The following is a 16,920-nucleotide window of genomic DNA, read 5'->3' as shown; positions in this document are numbered from 1 at the left end:
CAAATATGTGCACCTGTTGGAGTGTATGTGTATCTTTGTGCATACACTCATTTACATATATCTTTATCTATATTTCTATTGGGAAAGTCTTTTAAAATATGGAATCAGAATCTTTAGGAGTGGGTACAAAATGTGTATTTTGTTTGGAATTTTACCAGCTTTTTGAGCAGAGGATGTACTAAAAGGAGACACAATGGAAGCCAGGACACCATGAAGAGCAACTGTCCAGACAAAAGCTGATGGGGCATGAACTACAGTAGAAGTAAAAGGCAGAGGACAGGATCATTCATACGGCAGAATGAGTGGACAGTGGAGATGAAAGAGGGAAGAAAGGAATAGGCACTCTGTGTTTCCTGCTTGGATAACTGTCACTGCTGGGACTTGCACATTGTCATTCACTTAATTAGCACTCAAAATATGTTTATTTAATTGAATATCTTCTCACATTTCTCCTATAGATCATATAAAAATCCAGGTGACATTATGGGAAGAAAATAATTATGAAACATTTTACAATTTATGTCTCTTCCACAATAGTTTTTACCATATGGACTAGAAAGTGAGTTTTCCTCAAGGCAAAAGAATGGTGGGAATCCACAGTCAGTAGGCTGGGTGCTCCCACAGGTAAACATGGATCAGCCAAAGTGATTCTATTCACATCCACTATGCAGCAAAATTAACCTGGAAAGCTTTACCAAGAAGCAATACCTGTAACAATATCTCTTATGATCCAGAAAAGAAGGAGAGGAGGAGTAAGGACCAAAAGGGGGAAAAGGAAGAGGAGGAGATGGAGGAGGAGGAGGAGAGAGAGGAGGAGCTAACTTGCAAACAATAGAAGTCAATACGCTGAGTTGCTTCCTTTCCATCACTGCAGCATAATCACTCACTGGAGCATGACCAAAATATATAAAGGAGATGTAAGAAGAAAAGTAAAGCTAAAAGGAAATGACCCTTGGAAATTTAAAACCCAGAAAAAGTACAATCCAGAGGGGGAAAATCTTCCCAGTGTTTATGTAGTAAAAGCAAATCAATGACCTACTGCTTCAATGCTGAACCCACTGGGCCATTTTCCAGACTTACCTGTTCTACTCTATTCTCTGCTTTATTGATAGTCTTTTTTTTTTTTTTTTTTGGTGGGGTTTTGAACTCAGGGGTTTGGGCTTGTTGCTAGGCAGGCACTCTACTGCTTGAGCTATGCCTCCAACCTGACTCTCCTTCTTGGCATCCTCCTGTTCTCGGTCTCCAGACCATTCTTCTTTCCTGGTTTATCTTTTGCTCCTGTGACCATTCCCATCTTTCATGAGCACTTTTTTCTCTACTGGCCTCTGAAAAATTTATCTTTCTCCAGGTCCTGAATCTCACCCCTTCTTTTTTCTCCCTACATTCTCTGAGTTATCTTATCCACTCCTCTACCCACACTGAAACTCCCACAGATCTCTCCTGAGCAAGAGACCCATTGAGATGTGTAATCACCTCTATGATATATCAGATGCCTCTGTCTAAATACAGTCATGCTTCACTTTAAGGACAGGGATACATTCTGAGAACAGTATCATTAGACAATTTCATAGAGTGTACTCACACAAACCTAGATGGTAACAGTCAATCACTCAACATGGCCTTTTGAGGCGATCAAGAGATGAAGTAACATGAGTTGTATGAGGTTGCTGCCAGAATAACATGGCAGGCTGCTTTATAGTCAGTTCTTTTAATATAAAATAAAAGGAGTATATTCTAAAATAATAATTAAAAACCAACATGCTACATACAGAAGTCAGTAACATAGCCACTTACCATAAAGTAGTTACACACTGTATGCAAGTATATGTGCAATACTTTTAGGCACCTGGCAGCACAGTGAGTTTGTTTACATGAGTATCACATGGATATGTGAGTAATGTGTTACACTACCACATTATGATAGCCAGGTCATTAGGGTGGCTATGGCATCACTAGGTGATGGGAATTTTTCAGCTTCTTTATAATTTTATGGGATCACCAACTTATATGCAGTCCATTGTTGACTGAAATGTCTTTATACAGCACAGCCATATTTTTTGGTTGTACTGGGGTTTGAACTCAGGACCTCACACTTGCTAGGCAGGTGTTCTACTTGTGCCATTCCACCAGACCTTTTTTTGTGTTGGCTATTTTTAAAATAGGGTCTCATGAACTATTTGCTTGGGCTAGCTCCAAACTGCAATCTTCCTGCTCTCTCTGTCTCTTGAGTAGTTAGGATTACAAGTGTAGCATGACTATATGTTTAAAGCTGAACTCATCATCCCCTGACTTTGAACCTCCTCCTTATTCTACTTTAGTGAATGATAACCACCATCCAACCACATCAGAAATTTGACCATTCTTATTTCATTCTATCCCTCCCATCTCCTCTGGCTACATCCAATCAATCACTAAAGATCTAAAATTTCCAAAACATATAGTTTTCCTTGCATATTACCATAAACACCACACACCTGCATTATTTCAAGTGCCTCAGACCTTCTCTCCTTCAAGCCATTATCTACACTGCAGCCAGAATGACCAGTTTGGATCCTAACATAATGATGCTCCTTCTTTCAGAAAGCCTTTTCTGACCATGTCCTCATACCTCCCCTGAATGGTTTAAGTCTATATCCCCAGGCTCTCACATCCTTGAGCTAACTATCACAGCATTGATACCCAGGTGTTGGTGTATGTTTAGTATCATCCTCATGGTTACACATACATTAAGAGGAGTGCATACTACTCATTGTTGGATCCCCAGGGTGTCACACAGTGCATGGCACATAGTAGCCACTCAAGAAATCTTTGTTGTAAGACATTTTTATTCCACTAAACTTTCTTAATATATAGCCCTACATTCAAATTTCATCAATTTTTCTAATACTATCATTTATAGTAACCCCTCTCCATCCCAATCCAAGATCACACATTGCATTTAGTTATAGTTTCTTTTTCACCTTTTTTTTAATAGTCAATCTGTTTTTGTCTTTTACAAGAATGAATTTTTGTTTTTGCAAAGTACAGGCCAAATGCATTTTAAAATGTCCCTCAGTTTGCTTTGGTCTGTTTCCTCATAATTAGCTTGAGGTCATAAATTCTTGGCAGAAAAACCTGAGAAGTAATGTTGGGAGCCTGTGGATATAAGAGATGAATGTGTGAAAAGGAGGCAGACAAAGGTAGCCAGAGAGTAAGAGGAAACCAGAAAGCCACAATGTCAAGGGAAGAAAAAGAAGGATGTTGAGTATGTGATCAACTGAACCCAACACTGTGAAGAGATTAAGCAGGATGCAGCCCCATGAAGCACTGGAAATCACCAAAGTAGCTCCAAAGAATACCTCCAATGGCTGCAGGAAGTGGAAATCAGTTCATTACATTGAAGAGTGTACAGCAGAACTGGTGGTGTGACTCAAGCAATAAACGACCTGCCTACCAAGCTTTGAGGCCCTGAGTTCAAATCCACAGTACCACAAAACAAAGTGAAGGGAAGTAGTAAAGGGAGACAACTCAGAATCTCAGCACTCATTTTGAAGGAATCTTAGAAGGAAGGATCTTAGTGATAATATAGTCAGTCTCCTCATTTTCAGATGAGCAAACAGACTGAGAAAAGTCATGTGTCTAGTAAGAAACAGAGTTGGTGCAGAGTTCAGACTCACAAGACCCACTTTCCTGTGTACAATGGCATGCTCGCTCTTCAGAGAAGTATGACATCGAAGGAAGAAAGAATGAGAAGGAATCCTGAAGCAAAGGTTAATAAAAGTAAAGCCGAAGTCCTCTGCTTTCAATGATCTTTCTAAAATGTAAACCAGTCTTCTCTTGCCCATTTAAATCCCCTCATACAATTTCTGGGATGAGCTGTAAACCCTATAGTGATCTAGCCCAAGTGCCCTTATGTAGATTCTTCTTCACAATATGTGCCTCACTCTAGCAATACTGAGCCATTTACTCTTCCTCCAGAGCACCCTGCTCCTACAAGACCCCGAGACTTTGCACAAGCTCTTCCGTCTTTCCCCCATCCCTGCTCTACTTGCCTGCCCAAATCCTCTTCATCCAAAAGTTACTTCCTTCAAAACCTTGGACTTCTGCTCTTGAATATCTACTTCTGTGTCTTTGTGTGAAACTCTTCTGAGCCAGAAAAGACTTAAATTTATTTAGAGCTTAGAGATGCAACAATAACTGCACACATCTGGACTTCATTTCCCTCTTAAAAACATTGTCATATTTTCAAAAGTTACTTAAAAGACCACGTGTTTTCTAATTCAAAAGGGATACAAATCAAGATTTAAGATTTTCCTTACAATACCATCAAAAATCTTAAGCACAAGTCATTCAAAAGGAATGTTTTAATCAAGTGTGGGGGTGTATGCCCATAATCCCAGCACTAGGTTGGCAGATGCAGGAGGATCTCAAGTTTCAGGATAGCCTAGGCTCATAGTGAGATCCAGTTTTTTTTAAAAGTATCATTCATTGCAAAAGCCCTGACAATATTTCAATGGAAAACACCATGTCCTCAATGGCTATATTTTCCATCAAGACCAGTAAAGCAGCAGAAGAAAGAAGTCAAATGGAATTTGGTGTTAGATTTAAAAGTACTGTAGAGGTTTAGCTCAAGCAGTAGAGTGCTTGCCTAGCAAGAGTAAAGCCCTGAGTTCAATTCCCAGTACCACAAAAAAAAAATGAACACTGTAGAACTGGTCATTATTGTCATCTAAATATTTAAAAAGGAGATTCTGAATCCACCTCTAGTGCCAGTTAAGAATAACTACAGGATTTGCAAAGCATACACAAATCTCTCCCTATTTCACATCTCAATTCTTACAACTAATTTGAAATATGAAGAACAAAGAACAAATAAAAATATATTAGTCATTTACTATGTCCACGATAAGGTGCTAGGCATGGAGACATACACGTGGAGCTCAAGACAGGAGGAAAGATGAGTTAAGTCAACAAATGCAACATGATACAATGACTCAGTGAGGGAGGAACTTGCACCAGGGTCTGGATGCATAGAGAAAGGAGAACCTAAAATAGGCTGGAGCTGTGAGGTAAGTCTGCAGGGAGAGATGGCACTTGCTTTAAGATTAAAGGAAGGGCAAGACTATAGCAGTGGAGGTGTGAGGGTCATTTCAGGCAGCCAAAATGGCATGTGCAGAGATGAGCCAGCACTCCCCAAAGACACCCTAGCATGGCTTTTTATTAGAACTAAAAATTCCATGATATATCACCCATATTTTGAGTCTAAGTCCTATTCATATCCTTTTCCCTACCTTTTTGTGTCCTTAACCTCATATTTCTCATCACTGTCCTTCTCTCTTCTATGTATCAAGAAATCATTTGCCTCCTCTTCTAGTCCATCTCCTAAAGTTGCTCTCCATTCCTCCTCAGCCCAGACCTCCTTATTAGATGATCTTCCTTAAAGGGGAAGCCCTTTGAAAGATAGGCACATCCTATCTTTCGCAGCTGATTGGACTGGGTGGACATCTTGACCCATACTAGATCTATTGGTTTCTCTTTCCCAGGAATTTGGAATTAAGACTCAAAAGATTGATTAGGTTGGCTTTGAAAGGCCATACAGGATGGTCATGTGTACTGGAGGACTGAGATAGATTGGGAGTAGCCATATCCAAAATGAAACACTGAGTTAAGCAGCCAATCTGAAACCAGAAAAAAAAAAAAAGTACATATTATCCACAACAAGCAGAGATGTGAATCCCTCCAGTGCACTGGGGGACACTTGCAAGAGAAAGAAGTAGGAAAACACTAGCTAGCTGGTAGCTGTGTAGTATCTGAGAGATAGCTACATTTCCTGTAATTGAAGTAAAAACATTTTCTTGTCACCTTATAACCCATACCTTAATTGTGCTTCTTTGAAAACGTTTTAGTTTCTTGCAACTGATATCCCTCACTTAGAAGACAAACTTTTATTTGTGGGTCTTATTTTATTTTTATCTATAAAATCAATTCACAATGAACACAGAATAATCTTGTATGGCAAATGTTAAATTAAACTAAAAAGTAAGGCACATGACTTAAAATAATTCTCAAAAAGAGCTGGGGAAACAGCTCAGTGGTAAGAGTGTTTGGCTAGCAAGAAGCACTGGATTCGATATCCAGCACTGAAAAAAAAAAGAAAAGAAAGAAAGGAAGGAAGGAAGGGTTGGTTCTCAGGAGCCTTAGAATAATTCCCTGACCAGACCACTTATATGCTACTAGTCCAGAGACAGATTCTTTCATCTCCAGGAGGTAAAGCTGGCCTACTGTTTTCTCCTCTATGCTGATGAGAAATGGAGTGGCAGAAATCCCAGAATCCTTCAGCTATCGGGTTGAGGACATCCTGATGCCTGCCCCCTTTCACCTCCCTTTGGGAGAAGAAAGGAATGAGTAAAGGGGCAAAAATAAAAGGGCACCCTCTCTCACAACTCCTCTGCTTTCTGTACCATCCCTCATTACCCCACTTAATAGACCCATCTCCAGCAGGAGGGCTGAGGTCTGTAACAAGTTCATTTTTACTTATTTTAGTAATCACTTTTATCGGACAAGTAGGAAGGTTAAACATAGACTTTGTTTTTGTGGTTTGAGGATTGAATCCAGGGCTTTGTGCTTGCTAGGCAAGCATTCTACCACTTAAACTATGTCCCCAGTCTTATAAATTCATTTTTTAAAAGCAACAAATTTTTAAATCCAAAGTATAGACTGCTGGCCCCTAAATCAGCAGTGACTAAATACTGTACTGTTCCTCAAGGTTCAAATAGATCTATTCTACATATTTATAAAATCTGAAAATCATTCAGAAGATATAAGAGTATCTTTACAAATATAGAACACAACCAAAACCTGACTACTATTACTTCCAGGTTAATCTTTTTAATGGTTGTTTCCATTTCTGGGTCCACAAACATTCAGCATCTTCTATATGGAAGAAATAGGATTCCTGGTAGCAGAATTCAATGACCATGGATATCCAATGCAATTCATGAGGTTAAAAAAAAATAATCTTTTTAACAAATGGTGTCTACACAACTAGATAATCACATACGAAAGAATGAAGTTGGAGTCCTACCTCACAGCATATGTAAACATTAACTCAAAATGTAAGAGCTAAAAATCCTGAAACCCTTAAAAAAAAAAAAGAAATCTTTAGGATCTTGGATTAGGTGATGATTTCTTGGATATGACATCGAAAGCATGAAACAAAAGAAAAAACAAATAAATTAGATATCTATCACTAAAACTAATGTTTCAAAGAGCATCATCAAAAGTGAAAAGCAACTCACTGAATAAAAAAATTGCAAATAAAGGCCTACATTCGTACATGTATGAAAATGTCATAATGAAACCCATCATTCTGTATGATTAATACATGCTAATAAAAAAGAGGAAAAAGACCAACATTCAAAATATATAAAGAAATCTTACAGCTCAACAATAAAAAGGCAAATAAACCAGTTCAAAAGTGGGAAAGAATATGAATAGGCATTTCTTCAAAGATTATTATACAAATAGCAATAATTTTATGGCAACATAATTGATACCATTAAGCATTAGGAAAATGCAAATTAAAACCACAATGAATACCATTTCATACCCAGGAGGATGGCTACAGGTCAAAAACACAGACAATAACATGTTTTGGCAAGGATGTGGAGGAACTGGAACTCTCACAGACTGCTGACAGGACTACAAAATGGTGTGGCTGCTTTAGAAAACAGTTTGGTAGTGCTTCAAAAAGTTAAAACATAGCTAGGGGAGGGGCTCAAGTGGTAGAGCATCTACCTAGCAAGGATGAGACCCTGAGTTAATCTCCAGTGTAGGCACACACACAGAAAAAGTTAAACACAGAGTTACCAGCAATTCCACTCCTAAGTACACACTCAAGAGACTAAGAAACATATGTCCACACAAAGAGCTCTCTTCCACTGCTCAGGGGCAGGCTTTTGCCATTTCCTTGGTGCCTGCTTGGTTCTTTCTAGAAAAAAAGAAACACCAGATTAAGTGTCAACTTAATTTTAAAAAACAGACTCTGCTAATTTAGGAATTTGATAAACATATGGTCATGTAAGTATATATGATCAAAAGCCTATTTCACTAGTTTGCAATATCTTCTGGGTTGAAAACACACTGGTCTATTGAGCTCTGAAACATACCAATGAAGTCCTTAAAATCTTGCTGCTGGAAATGTGATCTGTGAACAGCAGCATCAGCATCACCTGAGAACTGGCTAGAACTGCAGGATGCAAGGCCTCACTTCAGACCTACTGACACAGAACAGGATTTTAGCAGGTGCCCCGGTGACCCCTATGAACACTGATATTTGAGAACTATTTGCTCTCAAAACTTTAACCATATTTAAGAGCAATCCACACATGACAAACTCAAGTCAACCTACTTAAAGGAGCCTGGCTGCTGAAGGTGTATGCTCAATGAGCTAAAGTACAGCTTTCCATAAAGCCCCACAGGTAATCAGCCTTCTTCCCAGTAGCTTCCCTTTCCTTTCTTTATGGCAAAAATGTTACTTCCATGACAAAGGGTGTTCAGATTCATATCCTTGGGGAGAAAAAGAGGCTGTAGAATAGCCCTGCTTGGAGATGCTGCCATGGAACAGCTTTCTGCTTACCACAGTGTCTGACTGGCCATTAATGTTGGTGAGCCTGATATCATTCCTTGTAAGATAGGATAGTTTGGTGCAATGTTTTAAAGCAGTGACCATTATATGGTAACCATAGTTTTCAAATAAAAATATGGCCATATTTCTGAATGAAAAATTGAGGCTCTATGGTGTGACAAGAAAAAGTACACCCATGACAATAATTGAATGTAATATGTGTGACTGTCCTGGGAAATCTAGGACATATGGTACCAAAACCCATGAGGCATTAATGACCTGAATGAGAATTATGATGACCTTGGTCTTTCTCTGGGTACCTATACCAGAGTTCTGGACAAAGTTCTTTCCTCTGCCATCAGGTCTGCACGTCCTGCCCCTTCTCACCTTTCAAGCCCCAACTTAAATGTCATTCCCCTAAAGGGCTGCTCTGGAAACCTGACTTAAGGTCATACCCATATCCCACCCAGTTCATCTCCTCTCCATGTCCATGTCACCATCCATGTTCATTTTGTTTTCCTCTTCATTTATTGTCCAGAATGCAAGTTCCAAGGGAACAGGAACTTTGTCATGTTCCCTGCTATACCCCCTGCATTGGGCACACTTTAGATGTGAGTTTATTATGAATAAGCCAAAGAGAGAATAAATCTTAATAAAAATCACCAAATAGACTATAATCCATAGCAGTAAAATAAGACCATCTGTGAACAGGCCACAAGCTTTCAGAAAAGCTTTTACAGCTTGTCATGGTGGTACATCCTATATTTCCAATATTTCTAGCATTCAGGAGGCTGAAGCAGGAGGATCAAAAGTTTGAGGTCAACATGAGCTACATATGAGACCCTGTCTCAAAAACCAAAAGCAGCAAGAAAATTTGCTTCATGCTCTTACCAATTCACAGAATAAGTGAGATCCAATGAACAATGGAATGACCACACCGGATGATTTTGCTTAAATCTATTTCCCTTTCAGAGCCAAGCCTATAAATGAGATTATGTCTCAGAGTGTGGAAGAAGAGTTCAATAAGGTGACATATATATATAAAGTGTTTGGTAGAGAGCAGGCATTAAACTCAGTATGTACTTAATTCTTGTGCAGTGGGGGAGGTACTGGGGATTGAAAACAAGGTCTTGCACACACTGTGTAGGCACTCTATCACTGAGCTATACCCCTAACCCTGAATTTAATTCTTTAGGTATCTCCATGTTTACCTTATTCAAACTGGTCAAGGCCCAAAAATACATAAAATTTTATCTCTAGGCCTTCGTGTTAATCTGCTTACTTGACACTCCAGGCCCAACCATCACTGTTGCACTGCTCTCTTCAAACCCAACAAGTTCAATCGTACTTGCAATACTAGATATTTTAGCCTGTCACAATTTAGACTTCAAAGAATTTTAAATGAAACATCTCTAGTAGATCATGATTTCAGGTCATGGTGTCAAAGCTGGTGAAGTCCTGAAAGTGAACTTGAACATGAGTCCACCTCTAAATTGAGTTCTAGCAATCTACTTCAAGTACTCTTGAATAAAGCACAGGATTTGTAGACCATGTATCAGCTGAAAATGGAGTTACAAAGAAAACAAGCTTACTTGGTTCTCGCTAGAAACAGGCACAGTGGTAGGAACCAGAGTTTCTGAGAAAAATAAGAGGCCACAGGCATTGAAGTAATAGCTTTGGACTTTGGGATCAGACTGATTTGGATTCAAATTCCCATTCTTTGGTCTGCTTGATGGTTACTATGGAGCAAGTCCCTTCACCTCTCTGTGCCTCAGCTGCCGAACCAGTAGACTAGGGTTAGCAACACTACCTCCTCCCACACAGGTTAGGTGAAAGGACAGATGAGAGAAACCTGTATTTAGTTCTGGTGTGTGCAGTCTCAGCATCAAGGAGCTCATATACATTTGCACATGAAAATATTCAGAACGAAAGAATAGCACTAGATACACACTAAGTGAGCGGCACTGGTCACAAAAGATGCACAACTTCAGGACAGTGCAAGGTCCTGAGTCCAAATCCCAGTACAAAAAAAAAAAAGAAAGAAAAGAAAAAAACACTTCAGGAGTACTTGGCATCTTCCTTTTTGTATGTCTTACGGCAGAGGATAAACTGAAGCAGATGGGGCCTTGCAGGACGTGGATTCAAACAGGACCCCTGTGGAGGACATCATTAGTTGCCAAACACCATGGGTACCTTTTATATAATCTTCACAACGAACTACAAAATAGATACCTATAAACCCACTTCTCACTATAAGTGAGAAGCTGTTTTACTGATAAGATAGTCACTCAACTGGTGGTAGATCTAGGCTGGAAAGAAGACAAAAGAGGAAGATAAGTCATTGCAGTATGAGGCAGGGAAGAACAAAGTAATCATATGATGTGGCAAATGGGAAGCAAACAAGTCATGATTTTTAAGGAGAAAATAAAGATAGAGTAGTAAGTTAGGGCCAAAGAGAATGGAAGCTAAGCAGTCTTTTGCCTATGCACAATGAGGAACTGTTGGTTTTGGTCTGTATGTGTTTAATTAAATCCTACTGCTACTACAAAGAATATTTATTGAGCACCAACTAAGGGCAAAGCCCCACACTAAACCCTTTGCATACATTATTTCTAATAGTGCCAACAGCTATGCAATTTAGATATTGTCACCCCATTACAAATAAACAAAATCCTGAGCAGTCATGCCACTCACAGGATGCTTCCAGTAAATGCCAGAGTGGGGTTCATACCCATGCATTTGTAATGTTGAAGTCAGTATCCTTCCCCTAAAACAGCATTGCAGATAATATAACCCCTTGTGACAGAGAGCCAAAACCTAAGGGAGAATAAAAATAGAGATGGGAATTGTCCAGAAGCAATACTGGGATCCAGAGCAAGAAGACAAAATGTCTCCACTGGTTTCACTGTGAAAATGGTAGGGACAGAGAGTGAACATGTTCATAACCTTTTTTTTCATTTACTCTCTTCCTATGTCATGATCTGCTACCTGAAGTAGAAACCAAGTTAGTAATTATTCCAGTCCCCATCATTTTGCCCTTGCCTTTAAGCCCTGATTTGAGTCCTGCTGTTAGCCCAATAGCAGGCACTGCTTTAGGTATTTACTTGTCTTATCACAGTGTTACCAAGGCTAAAACATGGCATCATTCTCTGATCTGTTATCATCATTGAAAAGCAATCATTCAAGAGAAGAAAACTAAGCCTCCATATCCAATAAATCACATTATGGCTCACATACCGACATTTTAAAAATCTGAATTAAATACATAGCCTTTCAAGGCAAGAGGACACATATGCTGAGCTCTAATGAGCCCTGCCAAATCCTACATCATTAAGGTTCATTATGATCTCAGAGAGCACAGGTTTTAGAAAATAGTGTGTGTTACCAATATTTTGGGGGATAATTTTCTATCTAATATTCTAGACAAAGCTGCACAAGAAATAAAGCAGTGGGAAATGCATGCATATAAACATTTCAAACTACAGCAAAAGCTAAGTACCAAATACTTGATCTAATTTGATAGAACACAAGCTAGAAGGTTTAGTATTCATGTAATTATTCCAAAAATCCAGGATATTTTTACATTAAAACCTTAGCTACATTCTTCCCAATTTAATGACAATCTTCAATATTTTAAGTGGAAAACAGTAGAATACTGTTGTATTCAGAAATAAATTTAAATGCATAAACATAAAAGATTGTGCATTGTGGTTTGTGCATGGCCTAAGACAGGAAAAAATTAAGATAAAGCAAAAGAGCAGCATAAGCATTCCAATTTTATAGCTTTTAATTACATAAAGATCTGTGGTTGTGACTTTTAATCCATTAGACTTTATTACTACCTGCAAAAACATATGAGGATTTTAGAGAACTCTGCTCACCTGTACATACTTAGACCCAACCAAATATCATGGAGAATTTAGTAATAAAGCCCTTTCTCTGAAGTCAGACTTACTACCTTGTCAGTATTCAGCCACATTAATAAACAGACCAGAAGATAAAATCACTTTTTTTTCCTTTTCCCCAATCAAGGCTCTCTGCAAACCAAGTTATACAAATAACTTCATTCCTCTTTTCTTCAAATCTAAGTGTTTCTTAACTGCCCAAGCCAGATATCATCACAGCCCTGCCAGTCCAGCTGCTTCTCATAACAATGCTTTACTGCAACTCCACCCTTTTCCCACCTGCAGTTTCAACAGTGAATTTAATTTTTCCCTATCAGAAAAAGAATAGGGTTAAGAGTTTAATCCTCAAAGTAGTTCAGTGAACTGTCCCGTTAATATTATCTAACCCCAGAGAATTTTCTGTTTAATTGTCACTCTCTCCCTTCCCCCAAAGGACCACATCTTATTTTGATGTTGTAATGGAAAGCACTGCATTAAGACAGACAGAGCAAAAACATAATGGGTTTAAATTTTTAAACATCCAACCTTTCCACGAGTCACTGCTAATCTTTTGCACCTGTGACTTTAATAATCAGCCTGGCAATTAAAGGAACAGAATCTGCAGGATGGAACTAAGATGTACCAGTCACAACCATCACCGCATCAGGGAGGGGTGGAAAAAGCTATTTTGTCTTATGTGACATGAAGAAAGTTATATATGTCAGTTCTACCAAATCTTGAGAACATGAATGCTCCCAAGACTTACAGCTTTCATCTGCTAAAATTAAAAAATTTATACACAAACATATATATGTATATATGTATATATATCTTGCTGTAGTTTAAAATATTAAGTTTTTACCTTCTGTAACATTTTTTTAATTTAGGTCTCAGACAAAAGGCTCTGGAATATAAGCACAACATTGGGGGATGGGTAGCAAAGGTGATCTTTTAAATCATTCTCCCTACTGAGAAATTAGGACTGTTGACATTACATCACTTAATAATTTATTTCATTGTAAAAGGCAAACTTACAAGTGGCGATATTAAGAACATGTGATAGAAGTTGTTCCGTATCAGTGAAACATGTGCATTTGGAAGATACAAATATGGTCTCTGTCAGTTGTAGTATATCCTCAGCAAGTCATTTTCTCTGGGTGGAGGTTCCCATATCATGGAACTGTTCCACTGCTCAAGGTGGAAAGGAATTCCCTGTAAACAGCATCTGGACCACACCTTGCTTGGTCATAGGAGAAGCTGACTAGGGATGGGGGAAAAGTGTCTGATGAGGGGATAGGGCTAGGAATCAAATATGCCCCCCTCAGCTTAGGGAGCCCCCCCCCAAATGACTATTCATTCAATGGAATTCTTCTATCAGCTGGTCCTGTACCATCCCTACCAGATGTTGATCATTGTGTGGGCTAGGTGGCAGGGTTTTGTGGTCCAGCAACTTCCAGCCTTCATAACCTCAGTGAGTTGTAGGAGCATCCATGGAGTGTGCAAATAGGCATTTGGCACTAAAACACTGCCAAGAGAAATATTAGAGAACAAACTCCCCGCCCACTGCAGAGATTTCCCAGGTCCGAAGCATCTCTGACGAAGGTTCCAAAGTGCCTGGAGCAAAATTTCTTTCCGGTTTTTACAAAATCCTCTTCTTGCTGAGAAACCTATTGAGGATGATCCCCGCAGTTCATCTACTGGTACTACCATTTACCTTGCTAGGGAGGAAGGAGAAGTGTTTGATAGTTACCCAGTCCTTCCACTTGTAGCAGGAATGTACAAAAAAAACATCAGAATAGTCAACTCCAAAGAGATTAAAAAGCCTTCCGGAAAGATAAAAAGAAGAGACCTCTCCCCTCAACTGTACCCCTCCACCACACACACACACGCCCTGTTTCTGCCCTAGCCCTAGAATCATCAGCTCTTCTGTAAATCCATGCGGCTCCAGAAAGCATCCTTTATTCCATGGGTCTCCCGGATCTGACCCTGAGAAAACCCAGCTGGTCATTCTTCTTCCCACCCTTCATCCTCCACACCCAATCCCTTCTCAGCGCCCCAGTCCACCCCCTTACCTGATAATGTCGTCGTTGTGTCCCAAGAAGAATTTTTGGCTGTGCTCGCGGGTGTTGTACACCACCCCGACCCCAGCCACAAAGTAGACCACCTCCTTGCCGGCCGTGTAGTACAGGTTGTTGCGGCACTGGTGACCCCGGTACCCGTACACCCACTCCAGCCGGAGCTGGCAGCTGGGAGCTGTCCGATCCGCCATGATAAGCCAACCCCACTTGCCCCCCGGGTTCCCCGCGCGCAGGTCCGTAGCCCCTGCGTGCCGGGTCTGTCCTCGCCAAAGCTCGGGCTGCGTCGGACCCGCAAGGGTTCAACGTGCAGCGCCGGGCGCTGATTTCCGCGGCGACGCACAAACACAGGCACAGCCCAGCGCGCGGGCCGCCACCATCATCCGCCGCCGCCGGAGACGAGCCGCCGCCGCCTGTGCGCGGCAGCCAGACCCCGCGGGGCGCACGGCTCCCTCCCCCGGGGCGCAGAGGCTTCAGGGGCGCCAGCACCGGTGCGCACGCCTCACTGCACCTGCGGGCTCCGGCCCCCAGGAGAGGCTCTCGGGGGGGTCACCCCGCCTTTGAAATGGGAGATCTGCATATCCAGACACTGATTACCCAGTTCGCTCACTAAGTTTGCAGGGCGCGGGGGGCGGGTGTTGGTTTCGCAGCAGGCAGCGGAGTTTATTCTGTGACAGTTTTGATTTGACAAGCAGCCCGAGTAAGCCTTGCCATCACCGTCCTTGGATCCGAAACCGACAATCTCTATCTAGGATGCGAGAGCGAGGAAGAAACAGGATTTTTGCATAAGTCACCCAGTTCAAAAAAATGACCCCTAAACTAAACCAATTTTTTAAAAATTGTCAACTACTCCACCTTTCTCTCTCGAGATCCATCTCCCTAATGATATGAAATATGCCCTAAACGCTGCTGGCTGGCGGTTGCTGATCTGATTAGAAAGAACATTTGCTGTTTCCCCATTAAGCCAGGGCGAATATGCAATGGTCATTTTTTTTTAGATGCTCCAATTAGATGGCATGTAGGTGTTTAAAATTCACATCCTCCCTGAACCTTCTCTTCACCGAGAAAACCATAAAGAACTTAACCGCTCTCCCTAATCAGCAACTCCAATCACAAGCGTCATAAAAGATTTTCTGAATCGTAGGAAACCAAGCACTAGTGCAGCAGGAGGGAGGAGAGCGCTTCGAACAATTTTTCCTGGTCCAGTTAAAATTAAATAATTAACAAGTGGCAAAGAAAAAAAAAAAATCATGTCCCTCTCCCCAGGCTGGTCTGCGCTAGGCTACCGGCTCCCGGCGGGCCCCAGGTCTTGACTTTAGCCCAGCGGGGGGCGGGGTCGTCTGAGGGACCACCGGAGACAGCGACCCTCCCCCACACCCCCTCCGGGAGCCAGCCGCCGCGGTCAGAGGGATGCTAGCCCCCGGAGAGCGGGCAATGCTGTCCTGGCGGCGTCCTGCACTCCTCCCACATCCGATCCCGCTTGGCCGCGGAGTATACCCGCTCTCTCCGCCTCTAACCTCTGCTGCCAGCCGGCGCTGCCGGCGCGTCCGGAATCCCGCACCGGCGAGCGAAATCCTCTGCCTGCCCTCCCTCCCTGCCTCGCGCACCCGGGGATAGGCTTCGTCACTGGGGCGCCGCGGGAGACAGGCTCTTCCTCCAGCGGGGGCTCCGGAGGCGGGGCCACAGCACTGCTTTCGGGAACCGCGGGGACGGGTTACTAGGCGAGATCGCGGCGCTAGGAAACCACGACGCCCGCAAGAGCTGGGACAGTTCCTACCTCTCACGCCTTCTCCCCGTGCATCCTGGGAAATGTAGTCCTCTTCTCTCTGGCTGGCATCTGGAGCGCGCGAGGCGGACCACAAGTCCCAGAGTCCCGCGCGCCAGCAGAGGCTGGCGCCAGCGTCCGCGAAATCTGCAGTTCTGCAGTGAGGACACCGTGGTTCTCCAAGAGCGACCGCTTGCCGGCACTGACATTCCATAGTGACTGAGACCGGCTGCGGGTGTGTCTCCGTGGAGGACAGCAGTGGATGCGGAGTGGAGACTGTCTTGACAGCCCACCTCAAGACTTCTGCGCCTGACTCCGACGGCAACAGTAATCCCCCCCCACCTCGCACTTGACTCAAGCTTCCTGCCTCGGTTTTCCTTCTTTATTCAGATGGATGCTAGTTTTTCAAGTGCAGTGCTGCCAAGTTTAAGAAAAATACTCGGCCCTATGTGCCCTCTTATGACCTGCTCCTAAATTAGAGGACCGTGGGTATTTAAGGACAACATGAACAGCTAACTTTGGCCCTCAAACACAGAAGCCGGTGGCATTTCTCCTAAAGCTTCCTGAGGTGAACTATGAATCCACTGTGTT

General features: G+C 41.9%; 2 protein-coding genes across 13 annotated transcripts in view; both read right to left on the bottom strand.

Moving 5' to 3' along the window:
• Eml6 (EMAP like 6) overlaps positions 1-14,904 on the bottom strand; it is a 258,414-nt gene extending 243,510 nt beyond the window's left edge. For all 12 annotated transcript variants that reach the window (XR_012439685.1, XR_012439686.1, XR_012439688.1 and 9 more), the window contains exon 1: positions 14,562-14,904. Coding sequence is in view for 8 of the 12 variants with exons in the window: in XM_074049718.1 (XP_073905819.1) it covers positions 14,562-14,758 (197 nt within the window). In the remaining 4 variants the exon portion in view is untranslated. The remainder of the gene's footprint in view (positions 1-14,561) is intronic.
• Positions 14,905-14,957: 53 nt separating this feature from the next.
• On the bottom strand, positions 14,958-16,543 carry LOC141414724 (uncharacterized). Its single transcript, XM_074049020.1, has 2 exons — positions 16,082-16,543; positions 14,958-15,312 (listed from the first exon to the last, which is right to left on the bottom strand). The coding sequence occupies exons 1-2, from the start codon at positions 16,541-16,543 to the stop codon at positions 15,067-15,069; spliced, it is 708 nt and encodes a 235-aa protein (XP_073905121.1). The 3' UTR covers positions 14,958-15,066.
• Positions 16,544-16,920: the final 377 nt, after the last annotated feature.

Source organism: Castor canadensis, chromosome 12 (genome assembly GCF_047511655.1).
Source record: "Castor canadensis chromosome 12, mCasCan1.hap1v2, whole genome shotgun sequence".
Taxonomy (NCBI): Eukaryota; Metazoa; Chordata; class Mammalia; order Rodentia; family Castoridae; genus Castor; species Castor canadensis.
Note: the sequence above shows the minus strand (reverse complement) of the source record. Positions and strands in the feature narration are given on the sequence as shown.